At 36.4% G+C, this 26,085-nt stretch overlaps 1 protein-coding gene across 1 annotated transcript in view; it reads right to left on the bottom strand.

Moving 5' to 3' along the window:
• Nucleotides 1–112: 112 nt before the first annotated feature.
• Nucleotides 113–26,085, bottom strand: part of GPSM2 (G protein signaling modulator 2) — a 45,994-nt gene continuing 20,021 nt past the window's right edge. The window contains exons 5-15 of the mRNA XM_087446278.1: nucleotides 25,784–25,926; nucleotides 24,786–24,909; nucleotides 24,571–24,686; nucleotides 21,135–21,290; nucleotides 19,586–19,694; nucleotides 18,560–18,689; nucleotides 10,626–10,696; nucleotides 7,620–7,793; nucleotides 4,527–4,686; nucleotides 3,388–3,605; nucleotides 113–940 (exon numbers count right to left, since the gene is read on the bottom strand). Of these exons, the coding sequence (XP_087302404.1) occupies nucleotides 713–940; nucleotides 3,388–3,605; nucleotides 4,527–4,686; nucleotides 7,620–7,793; nucleotides 10,626–10,696; nucleotides 18,560–18,689; nucleotides 19,586–19,694; nucleotides 21,135–21,290; nucleotides 24,571–24,686; nucleotides 24,786–24,909; nucleotides 25,784–25,926 (1,629 nt within the window). The 3' untranslated portion in view covers nucleotides 113–712. The remainder of the gene's footprint in view (nucleotides 941–3,387; nucleotides 3,606–4,526; nucleotides 4,687–7,619; nucleotides 7,794–10,625; nucleotides 10,697–18,559; nucleotides 18,690–19,585; nucleotides 19,695–21,134; nucleotides 21,291–24,570; nucleotides 24,687–24,785; nucleotides 24,910–25,783; nucleotides 25,927–26,085) is intronic.

A 26,085-nucleotide genomic window follows, 5' to 3' on the forward strand; every position in this document is an offset into this window, starting at 1 on the left:
TTTTCGTGGCCTAGGTTCTTGACATAACTACATGAGTTTTTTTTGACATTAGGTCTTAAAGTTTTACATCAGTATTTTGCAACAGAAGAGACAATATTAAACAAAGACCCCAAACATGCTAAAAGAAGTTTATTAAGAGTTTCTTTTATAATGGCTTTGGCCTAAAAATAATATATTGAAAATAGATTTTCTTAGAGGAAAAAAATCTAGATTTTTCTTACAATTACTTTATATAACTTTTTTACACATTGGTCAAGTACATTATTTTACTAAACAGCATAATTTCTCACTACATCCATGGTTAAGTATAAAAAAACGCCACTGTCAATTAAGATTTTAAAAAATTATCTCAGCAAGAGGATTAAATTCTAGTCTAGGATTCATTTAACTTCCTACTTTACAAACACACACCAGGTAAAGGACTCGAGTAAGTTGCCAAAGAACACAGTCCCAAGCAGTAATCACAAAAGTTGATGAAGCACCTTATAAGACACCTCCACCCTGAAACAAGTGAGTGTCTGGAGGAATGTAATTAATAGTACACTATTACAGGTTAAATATGTACATCATTCTAAAAACATTTTGAGCTGTATTACAGTGCTATAATTTCTCCTTTTAAGGAAAAAAGTAATAAGATTGAATTTCCCTGCAGTGTTCTGAAAGGAAATAAGGTTGCTTTTAAAAAATATACACATAGTAACTAGTGGTTTGCTTATTTTTTTCCTGAATTTTTAAATTCCAACAAAGTATTACTTTGCAAACAGTCCTTCAGCCCAAATTCTGTGTCTCTGTTTTGATCTCTTTGTAAAAGAACTCGCTGTTCATCCATCCTTTTCGCCTGAGACCGTAAAATAAGGCTAAAGAAGTCCTCATCTGGTACTGTGGGTCCCTTTGTGGCAGCAGGAGGTAGAGCACATCTTTGATCATCTAATCTGGACCCCTAAAAATTTATGAGAACGAGATTAAAAAAATACTGTAGGGAAGGAGAGCACCAAGCTACGTTATGTCTGTCATTCACAACAAGAAAATGTAGCTTTAAACATTTCCTTTTTTGCCTCTTCTTAGAAATTTACTTAATCTTTAGACCTGCAACCTAGTAAAATTTTTTCTTTAAAATGACTTATGTAATCAGAATGTAACAAGTATTATGTAGAAGTATAGCCATAGGTACACAACAATATGAATGTACTTAATGATACTGAACTGTATACTTAAAAATGGTTAAAATGTGACCTGGAAAAATAGGCAGGTGGTCAACGGGGGATGTTTGAAATCCTGATTTTAAGATGGTGTAATTATTGAGAATGAGGATGTAGTCTATGACCAGGGGGAACTAATGGCTAAGGCAACAGTAAAGAATGAAAACACAGAAGAAAGGAGGTCTAGAAACTGAAGTGCCCGAGTGTTGGATGAACTGGAGGACGATGAAATTACCAAGAATTATGACAGGAGAAATGATGAAGAGTGAGCGAGGTGGGGGGTGGGGAGGGGTGCAGGTGGTGCTGACTAGGAGGCCAGTAAACAACTGGACCCTCACAGGGCTGTGGGGTTAAATGTAAAGGCACATAAGTGCACAGTGCCTAGCAACGTATTGGGCACTCAAATGTCAGCTCTCACAGTCCTATTCTTATTCTTGAGCTATATTATCAGATACTATACTGTAGACTTTGAAGTACTTATATTTTTCATTTGTTTTTTTTTCTTTCTTTTTTGAATTTGGAGTAACTTTTTTTGTTATTATTGTTTCTCTTCTAGTCTTCTCCATTTCAGTAAATGGCACCAATCATTCACTCAGTATTCAAGCCAAAAAGACAGGAGTTATCCTTAATTCTTTCTCATACTCTCCATCCAATTTATTACCAGGTCTGTCTCACCAATCAATTGTAACTTCAAAATATATCCCTATTCTGACTACTTACCATCACTACTACCACCACACTAGTCAAAGTCACCAATATCTTTTGCCTGAATCACCACATTAGTTTCCTAGCTGGTTTTCCTACTAACACCTTTTGCCTTTCTGCATTCTTTCAGCAGTAGCCAGGATGATCCTTCACAACCCTCCAATGTCTTATCACATTTGGAACACAAGACCTCATTGTGGCCTACAAGAGCCTGTGTGATCTAGGCCCTGATTGCTTCTCCATCCTCATCTCATACCGCTCTCCCCTACCCTTTACTCACTCCATGCCAGTAACACTGGCCACTCTGCCGTTCCTTGAACCTGCTAAGCTTTTATATCCAAGAGCAGACTTGCTGTCTCGGCATGGAATGCTCTTTCACTAAGTATTAACGTGGCTGACTGCCTCACCTCATTCGGGTTTCTCTTCAAATGTCAATCTAAAAAGTCTTCCCTAACCACCATATCTGAAACACACACTCCTCCAATGACCACCACCACCCCTGGTTACCCACTACCCCTTTATCTTGCTTTAATTTTCTTCACAGCAAGTATCATACCTGACATATACTATCTATCTATGCACACACACACACACACTTCTCTCCTACTAAAATGTAGGATCCTTTAAAAAGCAAGTATAGAGCCGGCCCCGTGGCTTAGTGGTTAAGTGCGTGCGCTCCGATGCTGGCAGCCCGGCTTCGGATCCCGGGCGCGCGCCAACACATCGCTTCTCCGGCCATGCTGGGGCCGCATCCCACATACAGCAACTAGAAGGATGTGCAGCTATGACATACAACTATCTACTGGGGCTTTGGGGGAAAAATAAATAAATAAAAATTAAAAAGCAAGTATATCCCCAATGCCTAGAATAGCACCTGAAAAATAATGGGTGTTCAATAATTTTTTGTTGAATGAATGCGAGTTAGGTAGTACCATCATCTCATCTTTTTATGAATGAGAAAACTGAGACAGAACTAGGATCAAGGAGAGGAAATGTGTCTTTTTAGTGAAAACAAGCATTGTTTTTCTCATGGTCTTGTCCAAGCCATTTGAGATATTCCTTAACCACTTTGGTTAATAATTATTAACATAGCTAAAATACGAAAGCTATCTCAATATATACATTTCTGCCAAAGGGTAAACTGTGTAGACAGGGCCCCAGCTAGACTCTTCCCATATTAATCACTGGTTGTTCTTGATGCTATCTCCTAAAATTTAGGAAAAAGGGACTCTTTTCTAGGTTTCATCCCATATCCTGTATAGTCTCCTTTCCACCACGGCTCAGAGGGAGGCATCAGCAACATCTCACCTCACCAGCCAAAAGGAATAAGAAGCTATCACAAGGAATCTATAGTGTCTGATGGACCCCTGAATTATTAGCCTCCCTAATACAAAATGAGCCCTTCCAAATTAGAATTATAAACTGCCAAAGCTTTCAACTGCATCTGTGCTATATACAGAATGAAAAAAATACACAAGCATACTTGGCATTTTACAAGGATGTCAAAGAAGTCTTCATCAGGCTCCTTGTTGTCATTAGTCATCAGGTGGCCAAGTACCGACTGACTGATGTTTTGTGTCAGACGAAGCCCTGGCAAATTACTGAAACTGGCCCTCTGGTCATCCAGACGGCGGCTCTGCGAGCTGGCAAGAAGATCTAAAAACTCATCCGTGTTCGGGGACACCATGGAAACAGGTGGCGCTATGAATAGGAAAAAAAATCCAGACATTACAAAAATGTTTAAGCATACTTGTTACATACATATAATTCCTTTTGCCTTGTTCACTCCCAACACTCGCCCTGCCCTCTTGCTTGAGCTCTGTCAGTGAGCATCACTGATAGGCTAGAGCCTGATTGGATGGACAGGGAGGGAAGAATGAATCCCAGAGGACCTGATATGACCCACTTGGAGGTTATTCCGATTTGACTATATTTCCCTTTATCTAATGCCCATCCCAAATGTAACTTTACAAGATATGGGGCTAGATTTTGGAAGGTAAATAAATTGTTTTTCTTACATAATTTCTCAGACCAGGATGAGTGGGACAGTGTTTTTATTCCATGCCCTGGATAGGAACCATTTAGCTAACTAAGAGTTAAGTGCTGCTGGCAAGTCTAGGTCTATGGTAGAGGAAGTCTGCTGGTAGGTGAAATAGAGAAATTTAAGTAATCTGTTTTAGACCTAAGTCTCAGGCAGCCCTTAGCTTCAGCCTTAGCTGTAAGTTCCTCTTCAGTCTGTCTTGCTTTTTCTTTTTTAATCCAGATATGAAGCATTTGCATTTTACATACAATTATAAGGTACATTTAGGTATAATTTTTTCCTCATTTTTTTTATTTTTTAAAGTTAGATTTTATCCCAACCCCAAAGAAACCAGGGAGGCAGTATGATATAATTAATAGAAAGTGCACTGGACTAGAAATATAGATAAACTTGGGGGAACTGAAACAAAACCTTTTGTTCAAAACCTACAGTTTTGAACTGTACGAATACCAGCATTTCAGATATACCTGGATTCAGGCTCATTTATCATACCTGCTATGATGAGAACTAAATTCTCAGAAATAAATCAGAAGAATATCAAAGGGAACTACTAAATTGGGAGAGAAGCATTGATAACTTACTTTTTAGCATCATTCTAGGGGGAGTGGAAGCAGCTGTGGTTGAGGCTGTTCTGCAGTTCTTTTCTTGTAAGCAGCACCTCTGATCATCCATCCGATTGCTTTGAAATCGGCTTAAGAGGTCAAAGAACCCTTCGTCTGCAATACTATCTGCACTGATTTTCTGAAATATTGAGAGAAAATCTAAATATGCCAGCATTATCCTTAGATCATCAATAGAACAATATCATGATATACTCAAAAGCAAAAGGTAAAGGATGAAGATTAAAAATAAAAACTGACAAAGAATACAGGATGGCAGCACTGGTAATAAAAAATTATTTCAATCCAACTAACAAAAAGCATTTCTAATTCTTGTATTTCTAAGGCTAAAGAAATGTACCTCAGACTCAGGGGAACCGCTTCAGATACTGAATGAATTATGCAAATATTAGTGATTCAGGCATGTACCCCAGGCTCAAAATTCAGTTCTAAGATTCTACAACAGTATTTAAGTAAACTAATCTAAGAACTGATTAAATAAGAAAGCATGTGTATTTTCCTAGCATAGTGATTTCCAAGGTATTTTATTATATTTAAAGATTCGAAGATCCTGAGAAAAATATAAACTTCAAATAAATGAATATTTGGGGCAGAGGGGAACCTGTCACACTTTATTTGGAAGGCTTCAAAACTAAGATGATGAATGCAATGTTTAATAAAGGTAATTATTTTATTTTTCATAATGATAGAGGTACATATATACAAAATGGGCCTCGGGAGAAGGGCATAACTAATACTTAGGGGAAACTGTGTGATATTTGAGTTGGCTCCTGAAGAATGAATAAACATTTGCAGGGTAGAGATGTTTCATATTGATGAATATGCAATTCCAGTCACATATTATTCAGGGGATAATAAACCGAAGGGACAGGGTAGTAAAGATGGGGTAGGGGAAGGGGAAGAAGCAGCCAAAACGACGGCCTTCGTGTGACATACTAACACATTAAGGCTTTATCCTATGTGAAATAAGAGGAGCACTGGTAAGAGTCAATTTTAAGCAGATTTGTACAGAAACAGAACTGGCCCCTTGAATGGGTTGCAGGGGTTAATAATGCAGGGAGAGAGATCAGTTCAGGTGCCTATTCCAGAAATCTGGTTGAGATGAAGTAGTACACCTAGAACTAAGACACAGTAGCAGAGATTTAAAAGGGGGCAGGGTGCAGATCTGAGGGATACAGGGATTGACTGATGTGGTTAGTGAAGGATGGGAGTCTAGAATGACACTTGGGTTGCTAGCTTGCGTGACAGAGTACACGGCATCCCTTTAACTGAGATAAGGAAAACAGGAGGGGTTGAGAGAGTTTTTTTTTTTTTTTTTTTGTGAGGAAGATCAGCCCTGAGCTAACATCCATGCCAATCCTCCTCTTTTTGTTGAGGAAGACTGGCCCTGAGCTAACATTCATGCTCATCTTCCTCCACTTTATGTGGGACACTGCCACAGCATGGCCTGACAAGCGGTTCGTCAGTGTGCATTTGGGATCCGAACCTGGGCCGCCAGCAGCAGAGCAGGAGCGCTTAACCGCTATGCCACGGGGCCCCGAGAGGGTATAGTTTTTAACATGTTAAGTTTGAGGTTTGGGAATGATAAGTATGTACATAAGCTACAGTCAAATGCATTAATCACTAACAAAAAGACTTTTTGCTAGGGGCAAAAAAAGCCTGTGATTCAAAATTCTGAACAGCAAAACATAATAAGGCTCTAGAAGTATGGATATTTTCAATTGGGCTAAGTGGGCTTAGTTAAGACCTCAAACGTTGAACAAAGGTATACCTTCCAGTTCTGCTCTGGATCTACAAAAATATTCCTGAGCCATTCTTATATATCCCATAATGTTTCCTTTGTTAGTCATACATGTTTAAGAAACATGTGAAAAAACTACTGATAAAAATCAAGGTAAAGGACACTACATGCGCCGGCCCCGTGGCTTAGTGGTTAAGTGCATGCGCTCCACTGCTGGCGGCCCGGGGTTCGGATCCTGGGCGCGCACCGACGCACCGCTTCTCTGGCCATGCTGAGGCCGTGTCCCACATACAGCAACTAGAAGGATGTGCAGCTATGACGTACAACTATCTACTGGGGCTTTGGGGGGGGGGGGCGGGAAGGACACTACAAGGGTGCAGATACAGAGGGAATGCTGACAAGAGCACCAACAGAAATCTGTTAAAAAAATAAAAGACTAACAATTGTTTCAAAGGCTCTCATTGCTTGAAAAATAGACTTGATAATTTGAAGTATCTTCTTTGTAATTTATTTTGATCCTTTTATCAGAGTGTAGGGTAGCTAGATTAGACATACTCCTGATACTTATCAGTAAACCCCGGGTATTTTTTTCCTAAGTATTTTAAATTTTATTTAATAACCTGATTCCTGTACTCATTTTTCATTAGTTTTTAACTCTATTATAATTTCAAAAATATAAATAAATAGAAGTTGATGCTAGCAGAAACTCTTCATTTTAAATTAGTATTTAAAAATCCTTGAACATTTGAATTTAATTTGTTTGTTCTGACTTCTAAGCTGAATGGAGGATAGTTTTACTGGGAGACACTGCAGTGAAATAGAAGGTAGTCTTTTTGCAAACAAAAATAACCTGAAACACAAAGAAATAATTACTGTCCAAAGCAGTGGAGCAACTTATCTATGGATGGAGTAATTAACAGTTTCTAGCTTTGAAGAAGATAGAAAAGTTAGGGAAATATGGAAGACGTTTTTGGCTAACAAAGATATTTTATATTAACCGCCTAATATAAATTACTGAAAATTCAGTATGAATACAAGAAAACTAAAATGTAGGTACTCAAAACACAATACTCAAAAACTTATTTTAAATATACCCTCTGAGGGCCGGCCCCGTGGCTTAGCGGTTAAGTGCGCGCGCTCCGCTGCTGGCGGCCCGGGGTTCAGATCCCGGGCGCGCACTGATGCACCGCTTCTCCGGCCATGGTGAGGCCGCGTCCCACATACAGAAACTAGAAGGATGTGCAGCTATGACATACAACTATCTACTGGGGCTTTGGGGGAAAAATAAATAAATAAATAAAAATTAAACATACCCTCTGAGAATTTGGAATTCGGTGATCAACAGAATTACTGGCATCTTGGAGAACTTTAGTGGAGGAATTAGTTTTGTATTTTTTCCCCTTCAATCTGTTGACAAAGAGCAGCTTTGAAGGTTTGGCAATAAGAGGTTTTTGTTTAGCAAGAATTTCACTGTTCCAGTTCTGTACCTATAAAATTATGAACATAAATGGAAAGCAGGACATGAAAAAAAAAAACAACAAAGCTCTCTCTGGTTTCCCATAATATTAACCTGCCACCTCCACTCATTTAGTATGGGCAGGGGGGCGCTTAGATCTCTTAATAAATTCCTTTTTGCCAGTATATCTCACTGATTTTCAGCAGCTTGTAACAAATGTATACTGTGGATTTCTCATTACCAAAACATTAAAATGGTGGCTTTTAAGAACTTAAGAATAAGAAAACAAAGTTTGCCAAAATCCCATAAAAAATAAAATTTGAATGGTCAGAGAAGGAGCCAAAGTTTTACTCTAGATGTGAGTTACTTAAAAATCTGGTACAACTGGAAATTTTGGATGTATGCAGAATTTTTAACCATAAAAATTAACATCTAAAACTCATACAGCAGTAGTAATTTTCTGTCGATAAAACTGTACTGTTTTCACTAACAGTACTAAATTCTCAATAGGCAAAACATCTAATCAGCAGTTTATATAAGTCTAGATCTGGTTTATATATACATAATGCCTCTAAATAACAGACTCAAAATAACAAATATTTGAGTGCAAAGGAAAAACAGTACATATAGTAGCTATGTGACATTTGCAGCTTTAACATCCACTCTTAAGTGTTTACAAGCAAGTCGAAAGGTCCATGTTATGTAGTAATTGGTCATTTGATGAGGCACATTTTTCCATAGGTACATCATACACAGTCAAATGCACAGATTTTAAGTGTGTAGTTGGAAGTTATATAACCTCTACCCCAATGAAGACAGATCATTTCCATCAATCCAGAATATTCCCCCATGAGGCACAAATTAGAATAACTCCTGCACTGAGGCTAATGTACCTGAGTGAAACAACTACCTAGTAAGTGAACCAAGCCAGCTCTCTCCTTCACAATGGAGCTGGATTTTTTTTTCTCTATTCCTTTGCTCATTTTCTCATACACGTTATATAAGGGGAAATTATTTACTAGAGTGGAATTCTTCAGGGTCTACTGATTCAAGAAAAAGTAAATGGCCCTTAATGTTAGAACATAAAACTGCATCTAAATCCCAAGTGGAAATGTGAAAAATTTTAAATGTTTCCTATGTAATTATCTGGACTTTTCAACAAAAACACTGAAGAATACAGACTGGAACAGTGTCTCCAAAACTATGAAGGAAAATTATTTCCAACCAATAATTCTATAGTCAGCAAAATTACCAATCAAATGTAAGAGTAGGAAAAAGGCAGTTTCAGACATCCAAGGTCTCAAAAGTTCCCTCCAACTGTACTCTTTCCCAAGAAGCATCTTAACCCAGAAGTCTCCCTTTTTCTTTATATATACTTCTTTACTTCGTTGTGAGTAATGAAATGATGAATTCTTTGACAACTTTATTATGAGGAAAAGAAACCAACACAAAGAACTAATTCCACTCAAACATATTTTAAATTAGAGATAAAACTTCCTCGTCATTTGGCTCTTGGAAGATTACAGGGTTGTGTCTGGTCAGCTTCTTAGGGAATTCACTGTTAGTACCATGAGGGAGGTAGGCACAAGGTAGCAAATTAATTTTGCTACTTATTAGCAGGTTCCTACAAGAAGAAGGAAAGGAGACCTAAATTGACTTACAAGTTTTTTGTGTTCTGGTGTTTTCTTTAAAAATAATTTGTAGATTTAACAGATTTGAGAACCACTCACAAGATAAGAGATGGATATTTTGGGGAAATCACAAAGTCCTTCTGAAGTTAACCAGAGTTTTTAAGCAACTCTGTAATTGTTTGGAATAAAAAATATTGGATATAAGTTCAAGTCAATTAGATGTTAGTCTTATGAAGACTGTTCACACAAAAAAGGTCAATATTCAAAAATTATATGCCTAGTATTATAACAATAGGGCAGAAGAATATTTAACAACATGGAAAAATGTTCTTGACATATTACTACATATTATAAAATAGTATCTATATTATGATAATATTCATACAGAAACACAAGATAAGTAAATACCAAAATATTAATTGTAGTTACCACTGGGAGGTGGGATTACTGCTAATTTTAATTTCCTTGTTGGAATTTTCTGAAGTTGTTATAATGAACATATTTTATAAAAGGTATTTTAAAAATACACATAAAGGAACAAGAGTCTACTTAAACAATGTAAAAATTAAGTTAAATGGAGGTGGAAGAAAGCAGCCTATATAAAGCCTATAAAAGCCTTCAATAACCTTTTTCCAGTTATAAAGTCCCTTCTCTGTTACTTAAAAAAAAAAAGCCTAGAGAAGATGCAACTTGAATAAGACGTTATTTCTTTATTAGTTAAAAAAGTGCTTTTCAAAAATGCAGCTAGAAAAACTAGCTTGATCATAAATATCTTTAATCTTGCCAATAATGTTGCTATTGTTTAGTTGGAAAAAAAAAGCTTCTTCTTTGATTTTCTTGATCTTCTTTTAATTAAAAAAAAAAGTAATACATGTACATGGTAAAATATTCAAACAGTTCAAACTGGTATATAAAGTAAGTATTTCTCCTAACTCGGACACCCAATCTTTTCCCCAGAGACAGTCGTGGTTAGCAAGTTTTTTACACATTCTTCCAGAAATGTTTTATGCATCTACAAAGGATATACACACATAAAACTTTTCTTAGACAGATGGCAGCATACCGTACACCTTCTTTTGGCATTGTACATTTTTCTGATTCTTTTTAAAGGAAAATTTTAAAGTGACACTGATATAGGACAAGTCTTATTTAAACTATTTCATTTAAGTTAAAAGTTACTAAAATATTTTATTATGACAGTTCAAGAAATTTAAAACATAAAAACTGCCAACCTTTTCTGGTGTTAACTTCATAAGTTCCATATTTTCCATACTGTGTCGGCGTCCAAACTTAGGGCGTGCACCTTCATAAAAAGAATTAATTCAAATAAACCAGGGAGACCTTAAGACTACAAATTCAGCATTACTACGTTATTCAATTTTAAAGTCTGTTACATAAATGCATATGGGAGGAGAAACATGTACAAACACGTATTCTTTTAGGAATAATAATTTTCCATACCAACTACATAAAAATAGAAGATACACTCCCTCTAAAATGCTTTGATGTAAGGAAGTTACATTTTGGTTGGAAACTAACTTTGGTTACTAACATTACCCCTTAATTTAGAAAAGGCATTTTATACTAACTGGTTTTATACTATCCACACAGTCTCTTAAAAAGAAAATAAAAAACCAAACAAACTATGCAGTGGTTTAAGTAAGTAAAAACATAAGGAAAAGGCTTTAGGCCTTCAATTTTGAGATTAGAATCAAAATAACATTCTCAGTACTATAATGTTACTCTTTTCTGAGTTATCCATTTCCATTTGAAGATCTCATTAGATGACAAATTTACTGCCAGTTGGGAAACAGGTTAAATAAAAAGGCCCTCAAAATTTTTTTTCAATAAAGTTATCAGTAAATATATACAAATTTTCATATCCATTCAATCTTTTAAAGATTAAGCAATATTTTAAAAGGCATAATATAAGGAATATATGATACCTAATACCCAGTTTAAGAAATAAACCATTACCAACACATTAACTCCCCCCATAATTTGCCTCTTCTTCCCTGCAACTTTTTATATTTTCATTACATATGTATATAGCTCTAAGCAATATAGCTTATATAACATTATATAAAATGGTCTCATTCTATATATATCGTCTAACTTGCTTCCTTTGAGCAACCCTACATTTGTGAGATTCATCCAAGTTGATATGTGTAGTTTAAATAATTTTCATTGCCATTTTAGGACTAGGCAATTATTTATCCATTCTACTGATGACTGATATTTAGGTTGCTTCCAATTTTTTGTTATCATAAGCAATACTACTACAAAAATTCTTGGAAATGGCTGTGTACATAAGCAAGCATTTCTTCCACAGTTTGGGTATCAGGGGTATATAACTGCGAGTTATATGTAACTGAGAGATGCTAGATCATATGGTTGGTACATCTTCAACTATACCAGAATGTTGCCAGACTGTTCTTTAGAGTACACCAATTTCTATTCCCATCAACATTGCATAAGAGTTTCCAATACCCACATCGTTTCAATACTGATATTATCAGACCTTTCAATTTCCGTTCACCTCACAGGTTTTCAATATTACCTCACTCTGGTTTTCCCTGATTAAATAAGTTAAATATCTTTTCAATATTTATGGGCTATTTGTGTTTCTTCTTCTGTTCATTGCTTTCGTGCATTTTTTAGTTAGGTTGTTTGTCTTGTTTTTAATTCATAGGAGTTCTTATACATTGAGGATGCAAGTCCTTTTTTTTTTTGAGGATGATTTGCCCTGAGCTAACATCTGTTGCCAATCTTCCTCTTTTTGCTTGAGGAAGAGTGGCCCTGAGCTAACATTTGTGCCCATCTTCCTCTATTTTGTATGTGGCTCACCACCACAGAATGGCTACCGACAAGTGGTGTCGGTCCAAGCCCGGGAAACCAAACCCGGGCTGCCAAAGCAGAGCACGCCAAACTTAACCACTAGGCCATGGGGCCAGCCCCCGACAAGTCCTTTTTTAATCATATGTGTAGCAAATGTCTTCTCAGTTTGTGTTTTATCTCCTTATGGTTTCTTTCAGTGAAATGAAGTTCTTAGTTTCAATGTCAATCTTTTCCTTAATGGTTTTGTTTTTGTGTCTTGAGAAATCCTTCCCCTCTCTGATAGCATGAAGATATTCTCCTTTATTTTCAGAGGCAGTACAGCATACTGATTGAGCATGGACTCTAAAGCCAGACCACTCACTCAATTGTGATATGACCTTGGGCAATTATCTCTCTGTGATTCAGTTTTCTCACCTGTAAAGAACAATACCTACTTCATATTGTATGATGACAAATGCATCATTATCTGTACAGAGGTCAGTACAATGCCAGGTTAAGTAGTAAGTATTCAGCAAGTGTTAGCTAGCATCACTATTATTATTGCTTTAAATCTGTCTTTCATATTTAAATCCTTAATCCATCAAGAATTTATTTTTGTGTGAGATATTAGTTTCCATATATGCAAGGAATATAAATATAGGCTCTATATTCCATTCCACTGGTCTATTGGTCCATCTCTATGCCAATAGCACACTGTCTTAATTACTGTAGCTTTATAATCTTTATATCTGTATAGAAAGCCCTTCTCATTTCTTATTTTTTATCAGGATTGTTTTGGCTTTGAGTTCTCAGACCTTTTTTCTTTCATATACATTCATGAATGACCTCATCAAGTTCCACAAAAGAACTGTCGTGATTTGTTTGGCAGTGCATTGAATTTATATCAATTTGAGGAGAACTGACATCCTTCATAATATTTAGTTTTCCATTCTTCATAATATTTAGTTTTCTAATACAACAATTACTGAGAGAAATATGTTAAAATTTCCCATTATGATTCTAGATTTTCCCATTTCTCCTTTTAGTTTGGTAGGTTTTACTTTATGTACATTGAAGCTTTGTTATTAGGCTTACTAGGCACATACAAATTTAAGGCTTTTATCTTCCTGGTGAATTGTTAACCTCCTTCATTTTTAACAAGATCTTTTGCCTTACAGTACATTTTATCTGATATTACAGCTATACCAGCTTTCTTTTGATCAGTTTTTCCGTGGTATATCTTTTTCTATCCTTTTACTTTCAGGCTTACTATATCCTTACATTTTAGATATTTCTATTTCTCTTGCATTTAGTCGGATTTTATTCTTTTTCCAATGTGATACTCCTGTCCATTAAATAGAACATTACATTTAATAGAGTTACTGATATATTTGGGTATTTGGCCTATTTCCTCCTTTACTAGGTTTATTGGTGAATTACATTAATTGATTTTCTAATATTCAATCCACTTGAATTCCTGCTTATTTGTTTTAAATACATTGCTGGATTTGGTTTGCTAATATTTTGTTTAGAATTTTTGCATCTATGTTCATGAGCAAAGACTGGCCTGTAATTTACCTTTCTTGTATTGTTCTTGTCTAGTTTGGATATAAAAGATTATACTGTTCTTAAAAAGACTGATAAAGTGTTCCCACTTTTCTAGTTATCTATAAAATTTTGTGGAAGGTTGGAATCGATTTTCTCGAATGTCTGGTAGATCTTACTTGTAAAACCATCTTGGCCAAGTATTTTCTTGGTGGGAAGATTTTAAATTACTAATCAAATTTCTTTATGGTTTTAGGCATTAGGGATGCTATTACATTACATTCTACCATTAGATTTTTCTATTTTTTTCTTGATTCAGTTTTGGTAAGTTTTTTTTTTTAAGAAATTGTCCATTTCTCCTAGGTTTTCAAATATTTTGTCATAAAACTAATCAGGATAATCTCTTATCTTTTACATCTCTGTTTGCATCTATATTATGTCCCCTTCTCTCTCTCTTTTTTCTTGAATAATCTTGCTGTAGATTTGTCAGTCTTTTTAAAGAACCAAAGTTGGGGTTTTTAAAATTCTCTCTATTGAATTGTTTTATTTTCATTAATTTCTGTTATTATTTCTTGCTTTCTACTTTCTTTTAAGTTTATTCTGTTTTCTTTTGTTTTTTACTTTTTAAAAGCTAGGTATTTAGCTCACTTTTCAGCCTTTTTCCTTTTTAAATATAACACAGTGTAAATTTTGCTCTAAGAACCAATGTAAGTCATATCCCACAAATTATAATTCAGTCCTAAATTATTTTCTAATTGTATTTAAGATTTCTTCTTCAACCCGTAAGTACTTAGAAGTGTTTTTAAGTTTTTAAATGAATATGTTTTATACATTATCTTCTTGTTAATTTCTAACTTAACTGCACTATGCTCAGGGCATGAAATCTATGTGACACAGATTCCTTCAAATTTGAGATGTGCTTAATATTAGCTTAGCATGTGGTCAAATTTTTGGAAATGTTTCATGAATGCTTTAAAAGAATGTAAACTGATTAATTTCTAGGTGCAGTATTTTCTCTATCCATTAAATCAGTGTTTTTCACTTTTTACCTGTGAAAAAGTTTTTCATTTTTTACCTTTTCACTTTTTACCCATATTAAGAAATACATTTTGCATTGCAATCCTGAACACACATACACAAATATATAACAAAATCTTCACATAACAGTACTTGCCCTTATCATGTATGACAACCCTGTTGTGTGTGTGTGTGTGCGCGTATTTAATGCTAGTTGCAACCTCTGAGATTGATTTTACAACTCAATTTGAAAAATACTGCATTAGATCAAGCCCATTAATTGCGCTGGTCAAATCCTCTATATTATTACTGATATCTGACTCCTGATTGATTTTTACCTATCAATTATTGAGAGGTAGGTTAAAATCACATTAAGACATAAATATCAGATAAGACATAGAAACTCTGAAGCCAGATTGACTGTGTTTAACTCTCATCTCTACCACTTACACAGGTAACCTTGGGAAATTTACTTAACTTCTCCTGCTTCCATTTCCCCATCTGTAAATTTGGGTAACAGAAACTTACCTCCTAGAGTTGTTACAATTAAATGAGTTAAAACAGGTAAAGCACTTAAAAACAGTGCCTGGCACAAAGTAATCACTCAATAAATGTTAGCTATTATTATTTTTTTCAAATCTGCCTGATTTTTGTTATTCCTTTGTTTCAATCCTGTTATTTCTGTAAACATTTAACCATAGTCATTTTACATTCTGTATCCGATAATTCCAGTATCTGAAGATCCTGATGATCTAATTTTGCTGTTTGTTTTCTTACTCATGTTGGCCTGTTTCTTTATGTGTTTGATAATTTGTTTTGTTGTGAGCCTTTACAGACCTGGATCAAGGATGCTTTCCTCCAAAAAATATTTGGTCTTACTTCTGCTAAGTCCCTAGGAGCATTTCTAACCCAAAAGCATTTTAATGGATTGGGGTTTCTTATACTGTGCAGGTAGAATAAATCAAATTCCAAACTAGTATGTAGGTAGGCTTATGAATTCAGATTCTTGAGGAAGACTCCTTTTCTCTATCCTGAGCCAACACCAGAAATACACAAGTTTCCTTGCAGTTCCTTTAGCCAGCAGACTTTTCCTGGCACTGGGGTTACAGCAATGAACAAAAGAGACCAAAAAATACCTGTCTTCATGGAGCCCGGCTGAGCAAGTGGGGAGTGGTAGGAAATGATGCTGAAGAAGCAGGCTGGGTCCAGATTACACAGGCCTTTTAACCATGGTGAGCACTGAGGATTTGGTTCTAGGTGTGATGGGAAGTCATTGGAAGGTTTTGAACAGAGGAATGAAATGATGTGATTTACATTTTAAAAGAGCACTCTGGCTGCTGTGTGGAAAAGTCAGTGTGAGGGATCAAGAAGGGAAGCAAGGGAAACAGCTGGTAGGCTAGGACTCTCCTGGGAGATGCTGGTAGCTTATACTAAGATTGTTGCAGTGTACGTTTTAAGAGAGATTAGGGTTATATTTTGAAGGTCAGGTTTCTGATAGGTTGGATATAGGAGTGAGTGGAAGAAAGGGAACAAGGATGACCCCTAGGTTTCTGGCCTGAACACTTGGGTGAATGGTAGTACCATATCCTGAGATGGGGCAGACTGGAGGAAGAATGTGTTTAGGGAGAAAAACCAAGAGGTCCAGTTTGAACCTGTTACGTTTTAGATGCCAATTAGATTAGATATTCAAATGGAAATGTTAAATAGATGAATCTCAAGCTCAAGAGAGAAATTGTGACTGGAAATATTAATTTGAAAATCATCAGTATATAGATGATATAAAAGCCAACCAATGGAATGATATCATCTAGAGTTGTGCTGTCCAATACAGTGGTCAGTAGCTACATGCGGCTTTTAAATTCTTAATTAAAGTTAAATAATATTAAAAATTAATTTCCTCTTTTGCAGTAGCCACATTCCAAGTGCTCAACAGCCACATATGAGTAGAGGCTATTAGATTGGACAGCACAGATACAGAACATTTCCATCTTCAAAGAAAGTTCTATTAGAAGCACTGAGGGAAGGATAAGAGGAAAAAGGATAACATCAGAAAGGAGGGAAGGATAGATGGACAGAAAATAGGGAGGGGGAGAGGGAAGAAGAAAGGGGGAAGGGAGAAGAGGTCCAAGAACTGAACTCTGGGCACTACAGATTTCGAGGAGGAAAGAGTAATGAAGACTGAGAGTGGCCAGTGAGGGGGAGGCAAACCAGAAAAGGAGGGTAATCCTGGAGGCCAAATGAAGAAAGTATTTTGAGGAGGGAATGATCAGCTGTAGGGAATATTGCTGAGAAATCAAGTAAGCCGACATCTGAAAACTGATCAATGTATTTGGTAAAGTGGAGGTTGTCTCTGGTAATCCTGAAAAGGCTTCAGTGTCATGATGAGGCCAAAGCCTGAGTGGAGTGGACTGAGGAGAGAATGGAGGTGAGGAAGTAAAGACAATGAACACTGATATTATCTTCAAGTTTTGTTATAAAGAGGAACAAAGGAATAGGTCTATGGCTAGAGGAGTCCATGAGGACAAGTGACAGCTTGTTGAAATATGAGAGCTATTTATAACCTATTTGAAAATTAAACACAGGAAAACTTTTTAGCTCATTATTTAATTGCGAAGCACACAGGTCACAATTTATTACATGGCTCATACTTCAGAATTTTTCACTAAATGTTCTTTTATTTTATTTATTTATTTATTTTTGTGAGGAAGATCAGCCCTGAGCTAACATCCATGCCAATCCTCCTCTTTTTGCTGAGGAAGACTGGCCCTGAGCTAACATCTATTGCCAATCCTCCTCCTTTTTTTTTTTTCATTTTTCTCCCCAAGGCCCCAGTAGATAGTTGTATGTCACAGTCGCACATCCTGCTAGTTGCTGGTATGTGGGACACCGCCTCAGCATGGCCCGACAAGCGGTGTGTTGGTGCGCGGCCAGGATCCGAACCGGGGCCGCCAGTAGCGGAGCGTGTGGACTTAACCACTAAGCCACGGGGCCAGCCCCCTAAATGTTCTTTTAAAGTCTTAATCAGATAACTAGCCACTACTTTTTTTTTCCTTCTTCCTTTTCTTTATATGGGTTGAGAGAAGGAAAGGTAAAAGCTAGATTTTTCACTGACTTTCAAGTTCAAAACATTTGTCTGTGTCAGTATTTTTTCAGACTGAGAATTTAAGCTTAGGCCAGATCTTTAAAATGGATCTCATACAGAGTCATGTAGATAATATTCAAAAATCCAAAATTCTAATCTTGTCCTTTTTTATTTCTTTAATCAAAAGTAGATTTTTTTTTCACTTAGAGACATTATAGCACGTTTTTCCCTGCGGCAATGTCAAACCGAATCAGCACCTAAAGAAAATTTCCTAAGTTCTCCGAATTAAAAAATAAAACAATCCTAAGAGATTTCACCTTAGAAATGAAATGGGGAAAAAAGAGCTAAACAAAAATCAAACATGGCAAAACATTTGAAATAAAAAGGATAAACAAAACAATAAAATGTTTTAATTTTGGCATCTTCACATTTGTAAATGTGAGGGTGAGCCTACAGATACAGAATTTAAAAGTATTTTTACAAAAGAAAATAATTATAACCTTACCATTCCTAACTTCATGATAAAAGCTATAAAATACCATATTCTATATTGATAAATTAACAGGACTGTGGTAAACCAAAAAGGTATAAAAAGTTGAGTTTCCTATGTTATATATTCTCTCTGGATATGGTAGACATGTGCTAAGTAATTTAAATGTAAATCTTGAAGATAAAGAAATTAGGTTTTGAACACCTATTACTTACCATGCAAACTGTTATCAATTTCAATATTTTCAGACATTATTGAATTATTTGTGCTGTAACTCAGACCAAGAACCATTTGAAGATCTGAGAGATTCAGTCGTGCTGTTAGTTCACCACTTCTATCCCCAACCTACAACCACAAGCATTTATATTTTAGAATAGTACTTAAAGACAAAGAACGGTGAAGATTAGTTGAAAGTGTTGTGAACCTAAAACTGGAAGAAAAGAGAGAATGAAAACAGTTATTATAATACAATTATGAGATGATGAATGAAATGGATTTTTTCATTAATAGTTCTTTTAAGGAATAAAGAAAGAAAAGGGAAGTTTCTAAAGTATGGCAATAGGATAGCTAACTGTATTCTATCAATTCTTTAGTTCTCTAAATATTAGATTGCTCTTAATCTCTATGATCATATTAAATGATAATGTAGGTTATTCTGTGACACGTTAACTTGGATCATGTGAATAAAATGTCCTTAGAATATTTTATTTCCATTCTATAGTAATAGTTAACATTTATTTATTAAGCCAGCATTAGACATTATACTAGGCACTTTTATATACACTATGTCTAATCCTTACAATGATTTGTAAGGTAGATATTATTATTATTCCCATTTACAGATGAGAAAAATGAGGCTCAGAAAAGGATTCCAAGCTCAAATAGGCAGCAAGTGGCAGAACTGTAACAGGAACTAGTCCTTGATTCTAGAAATCATGTTTTTCCTTCCATACCATACTACTTTTCCACGGAGAGATGGGGTATGGTGGAGGCATATTTTAGCAATCTTTCCATTCCCCCATGCCCAGCCTTACCTTCCTGTCCTCCTACATCAAGGCCAGTGCAAACAGACCACTGATCCATATCTCAAAATGCTTTGTGCAGTTCTAATGCCAAGAGAACAACGTATAATTAAATTTATTACTCAGCAATACAGGAGCAATCTAGAGAAATAAGAGGGCTTTCCTCCCTGCTGATTGGTGAATCACAATAGCACAGATAGCAATTTTTTAGTCTCATACCTCTCTTGAAATTTCCAAGTGCTTTTCAGCAAAATGCATCGCTTGATCATGATTTCCTAGAGCTGTGTATGCATTTCCTAAGCTCCAACATGCTCTTCCTTCACCAATTCTACAAAATAATTCAAAGCTAACATGCAGTTATCTGAAAGGAAGTCTGTATGCGGAATAAAAGCTATCTAGCAGGTTAATTAAGGTATAAACACTACTTTGGACTTATTTGGTCTTTCATATAAAGAACATACTATCGAGCTGGCCCGGTGGCGCAGCGGTTAAGTGCGTGCGCTCCACTGCAGCAGCCCGGGGTTTGGATCTCAGGCGTGCACTGATGCACCGCTTGGCAAGCCATGCTGTGGCCGTGTCCCATATAAAGTGGAGGAGGATGGGCATGGATGTTAGCCCAAGGCCAGTCTTCCTCAGCAAAAAAAGAGGAGGATTGGCAGATGTTAGCTCAGGGCTGATTTTCCTCACAAAAAAAAAGGACATACTAACTTAATAATAGAGACATATTAGAATACCCACATAATACTGAACTCAGAAACAAGTATTAGGGCCGGCTCCGTGGCTTAGCGGTTAAGTGCGTGCGCTCTGATGCTGGCGGCCCGGGTTCGGATCCCGGGCACGCCCCAAGGCACCACTTCTCCGTCCAACGCGAGGCCGAGACCCACGTACAGCAACTAGAAGGATGTGAACCTATGACATACAACTATCTACTGGGGCTTTGGGGGGAAAAAAATGAATAAATAAAATCTTTAAAAAAAAAAAAAAAGAAACAAGTATTAAAATGGAAAACATCCTTTTAAAACATGCAATGTTTTATAAAATAATAAAATCTCAGGGATAGGTCTTCTAGTTCAACTACCCCAGTTTCTTTCTATGACAGCCCAACCAGGTAATCATTTGGTCCATGTCTGAACACCTCCCAGAGAGAGAGAACTCATTACCTCTTGAGGCCACATACTTCATTTTTAACAATTGTATACAGAAGTTCTTCTTCATACTGAGGTAAAAATCTATCTTCCTAAAGCAAACATCACAGACTCAAGGCCTGCAGAGATATGCTATTTTTTCATACAGTTAAAAAAAAATTAGCCATTAACATTTAAAAATCAGAAGACATCACATAAAACTCAGGACTTTCAGCTTCTCTTGAAAAAAGAGGAAGATCTGGACATAATGGACCCTTATTCCTGCCTGGCAACAACCAGCTGGAGTTGAGTAGCAACTGTCCCCTTTACATCAGGCCTTATCTCTAAGTTCACCACAATTCCTACACTGACGTAGACAGCAGGACCTGTGAAAATGACTGAGTTTATGACCCAGTTACTGATCTTGGTTCCAGACTATATGGAAGGAATCTAATCCTCTAACACATGCTAGCCCTTCAAACAATAATATACAGAGGATGTCACTGAAACAGAGGAAATTCCTTAAAAGGAATTAAAAAGAAAGCAAAGGAAAAAAACAAACAAGCAACTTAACGGAAAAATTCTTGGGATTAAACAATGTATTATATTTTACTGTAACTAAAGTAAAAAGGTATATAGCTTACCTATCATTTAGCTCTTGAGCAATTGCTAAGTGCTTCAGATGATAATCAATGGCCTTTTCGTAGTCCTGAAGTAAAGTATATGTATTTCCAAGACTGTAGCAAGACTGTGCTTCTACAGCTCTGTCTTTAAGCTGTCGAGCCAATAGTAGTGTCTTTCTAAAAGAAGAAATTAATTCTTACGTAATGATCATTTTTAGTTTTGGCTATAATAAAATAAAACTCTCACTTTTCCTCCTGCCTTTACAGTAAATCTGTCTTAGAGCCTAATATCCCATACTTTCTCCATTACTTTTAGACAAAATGGAAAGATGTCTTTGAAAACACAAAAGGCAAATCCAGACTTTTAGAAGTTGAGAGTCCTATTAATTCTCCAGAGAAAAGGAGTATTGACACAGGAGATCAACTACCTCTAAAGATTAACATTGTTATTTTTAACATTTAAAAAAACTTTCCCTGTTGTAGTGGCAATAACTTAAAGTAAGAGACTTTTGTCCACATAACCTCTTTTCAATCATACTCTTGCCTTTACGTTTTGTCAAAATTTAAAATAGTTAAAATTCTTATGTGTAGGCCATTAATCACTGATTTATGAAAAATATTAAATACTACATTTAAACATTAACCAAATTCTACCAAAACATGTGGAATTGTCAATGAGAAGCTAGTGTGTAGCAGTTAAGAGCACGGACCGCAGAGCTAGAGTGTCTGGGTTCAAATCCCAACTTTGCCAATTACTAGCTCTGTGATTAGAGCAAGTCACTCAACCTCTCTAGGCACTAGTTTCTTCATATGTAAAATACTTCACAGGGTTTTATAAAAATTAAATGAATTAGGGCTGGCCCCGTGGCTTAGTGGTTAAGTGCGCGCGCTCCGCTGCTGGTAGCCCAGGTTCGATCCCGGGCGCGCATCGACGTGCCGCTTCTCTGGCCATGCTGAGGCCGCGTCCCACATACAGCAACTAGAAAGGTGTGCAGCTATGACGTACAACTATCTACTGAGGCTTTGGGGGAAAAAAATAAATAAAATTAAAAAAAAAATTAAATGAATTATAAAGTGCTTAGAATAGCATCTTGCTCACAGATGCTAATAAACGTTAATATTGTTTTGTTATTATCAACACTTAAACCTACAGATGCTTTTTTTTTTTTTTTTTTTTTTTTTTTTTTTTTTTTTTTTTTAAGATTTTATTTATTTTATTTTTTCCCCCCAAAGCCCCAGTAGATAGTTGTATGTCATAGCTGCACATCCTTCTAGTTGCTGTATGTGGGACTCGGCCTCAGGATGGACGGAGAAGTGGTGCCTCGATGCGCACCCGGGATCCGAACCCGGGCCACCAGCATCGCAGCGCGCGCACTTAACCACCAAGCCACAGGGCCGGCCCTAAACCTACAGATGCTTTTGGATCCAATAATTTAAATAACTCTTTCCCCAAACTTCTGCCAAATTGTATAAATACTTCATATCATTTATAACTATATGAAAAATAAATATATGATAATGTGATTTTTTTTTAAACAAACCTGAAATTATATATTTAATGATGATACCTTCAAAGCTGCCACCCTGGGAGGCTACACACTTATTTTAATGTTGCCTGTCCTCTCAAACATTTTTGGAAGATTTTTGTAATTGCCTTCAGATCCTGTGGCATGATCCTTTCTGGCACACCATTATTTTTTGAAGGTACAGTTAACTGTACATGGTCAGAAGTCTTTCTGGAACCACATTCAATTATTCAAGTGGGTTTACCAAACTACTGCTTTCTATCTTGAAGGATATAGATCTATGATGTTGACAGTCTTCTTGTGTGGCCCTGAAAACAACTCCAAAGGAGAGTTCTAAAAATATTTTTAACCAATATTTTTGGAATATGTGTCAAGCTCTGAGTTCTAGACTGCTTATGGGGGGCAGGGGTTAAGTTGCATTACTTTATACTCATGCTTTTTCAGTCAAATAGCCACCACCCACTTTATTATAGAATTTTTCAGTATTTCATACAGGTACATCATTTATTAAGATTTTTCTATGTCTCTTGGCTTTAAAATATAAGAAACTTTTATATTTAAAATCAAAATATATAATATGTAATATAAATTATATAATATATAATATATAAAATATATTTATTTTATATTAAGATAAATACATAATATAAATTATATAATGTATTTTATTTGGGAGGATATTTCATATCTAAACTAATCAACCAACAAATACTAACCATTAGTCAATGTTTAAAGTAGGGTGGGATAACATTCTGGTTTTTTAGATGGACTTAAAGCAATTTTACCTTTTTTTTTCAGATGACAAACTATCCAGAACTTTCTCACATTGGATTCTTTAACAATAAAATACAAATAAATCACTGTGTCTTTGGTTCAGTCAAACTGGCTTCTAACTAAGGTCTGTATGGCCTTCAATCCCCACTAATTAGGGAAAACTCCAAACAATCTAGAAAGCACAGACCAGGCAACCTGAAGCAGTCTAAACTTTGCTATCATCTACGTTTCAAGTCTACTCATAGGTTAAAAAGACCCTGCCACAGAAGAAGCTGGGATTGCCAACTCCTCAGGTAAATGAATGAGGCCTCAGTTTACGGTGAGGATCCAAGACGGGCAGAGAGGGTGGGAAGAGAACTTATTAATAGGAGGGTGCGATGGTGGGGAAAAAAATTCAGTGATCACTGGTGGAAACTACAGCATATTTTTGTTACCAGGCTTTCTTGTGGCCTACCTGCAAACCCATAATTAGGTGGAAAAAAGCATATAAATATACACATCACACATGCTAAACAAGTTTAAAAGTTTAGAATTTCATTTAAAAACAATTAGTTTTAAAGATAAAAACTAATAAAAATATAAAGGGGTCATAGTGCTGCTATTAAATCTTAGGTACAATAATATTTATTGAGCACTATGTGCCTGGTATGTGCTAAGTAAGTGCTTAATATATTCTTTCATTCATTCCTCACAACAATCCCAAAAGCAAGGTATTGATATCTTCCGATAAAGATGAGGAAACCGAGGTGTAGAAGCCCAAGGTCCTGCTGCTAGCATGCAGCAAAAAGCAGGGTTTAAACCCAAAGCCTGGGGCCAGCGTGGTGGCGCAAGTGGTTAAGTGCGCACGCTCCGCTGCGGCGGCCTGGGGTTCGCCAGGTCAGATCCCGGGCGTGCACCGATGCACTGCTTGGTAAGCCATGCTGTGGCGGCGTCCCATATAAAGTGGAGGAAGATGGGCATGGATGTTAGCCCAGGGCCAGTCTTCCTCAGCAAAAGAAAAAAAACAGGAGGATTGGCAGATGTTAGCACAGGGCTGATGTCCTCACAAAAAATAAATAAATAAAATAAATAAATAAAATAAAAAACCCAAAGCCTATGATTTAATAAGATTACATAACTACTCATTTTACATTTATCTATAGAAATATTAAACTAACTTGTAGTATTCAGAGGCAGTTTCAAATTCTCCAAGAAATATATATGCATTTCCAAGGTTGCTATATGCTCTTCTTTCAGCTGCTTTATCTCCAAATTCTTTTGCAATAAGGAGACGCTGAAACAGAAAATTTTAATTAGATACAGCTATAATAAAAACTAAAGAATAATCTAATCACTGTTCAAACCACTGATGGGGATATGACCTGCACTGTACCTGCTCATGAGCTATAACAGCATCCCTGAAGTTGCCAAGGAGGTAATGTGTGTTTCCAAGATTTCCAAAGGCACGTCCTTGGGCTGCTCGGTCACCCAGAGCAGTCACTAGTGATAGGTTTTCCCTAAGAGATACAAACAGTTGTGAAAAAATAAGTTTGAGAAAAAAATTTATTGATAAGAACAAAATTGATTTGATTTACAAATCTAACTCTTTTTACCAGAAAAAAAAGTTAAATAAGGGCCGGCCCCGTGGCTTGGCGGTTAAGTGCGTGCGCTCCGCTACTGGCGGCCCAGGTTCGGATCCCGGGTGTGCACCGACGCACCACTTCTCCAGCCATGCTGAGGCCATGTCCCACATACAGCAACTAGAAGGATGTGCAGCTATGACATACAACTATCTACTGAGGCTTCGGGGAAAAAAAAGGAGGAGGATTGGCAATAGACGTTAGCTCAGAGCCGGTCTTCCTCAGCACAAAGAGGAGGATTAGCATGGATGTTAGCTCAGGGCTGATCTTCCTCACACACACAAAAAAAGTTAAATAAGCTTTCAGCCATAATGTGCCACATTTTAAAAATACATCCATGATGGAGGGTGATTATAGGAAATAGCTGGGAACACCTGACTGAACCATTCAGGTAGGTTTCTGCCCAGGGTCAAGGACACAGCTAATCTTGGAACCCCTATAGCTAAGAAGTTCTATGAAATTCTATTGATAAAAGACTAAATTTACTCCAAATAACTTAGACTAACCATTGATATTTCTTTCTTTTGCCACTAAGTGGCACTGGTCTGCAGTTTAAATGAAAGCTTTCCTGGGGAAAGAATTACCACTAATACAATAATACAACATTCCGGCGACGATTTGATGATTTAGTTTTAGTTACTAGTCCATAACTTTAAAACCTTTGCCAAACTTAAAAACTTAGTACCAGATACAGAATGTATAGTAGATCCCCAGCTTAGGTGGGCCACATGACTGCATCACTGCTACTCACTCATAATAATCCACAGCTGCCTGCAGAGCGTTTCTCACTTCTTCTGGAAATTCTCCTACATCCTGAGGACCAGGGCAGCCAAAACTTTTCCCTTTGGCGTGATACACATTTCCAAGATTGTAAAGTGCTCTTGCTTCTCCCACCTAAATGAAGATAACAGCAGAGTTTACATTGTAAAATCAGAGGACAGGTATTATAATATTTATCACACATATTTATTTGTAATATCCTTGATATTATGGTCAAAAGAGGGAAATGTTTGCATTGGCCATCCATACAGAACCGGACGAATGATTACTTAA

The sequence above is a fragment of the Ceratotherium simum genome, chromosome 2 (genome assembly GCF_057802395.1).
Source record: "Ceratotherium simum simum isolate JZ-2026a chromosome 2, ASM5780239v1, whole genome shotgun sequence".
In the NCBI taxonomy this organism is placed as follows: Eukaryota; Metazoa; Chordata; class Mammalia; order Perissodactyla; family Rhinocerotidae; genus Ceratotherium; species Ceratotherium simum.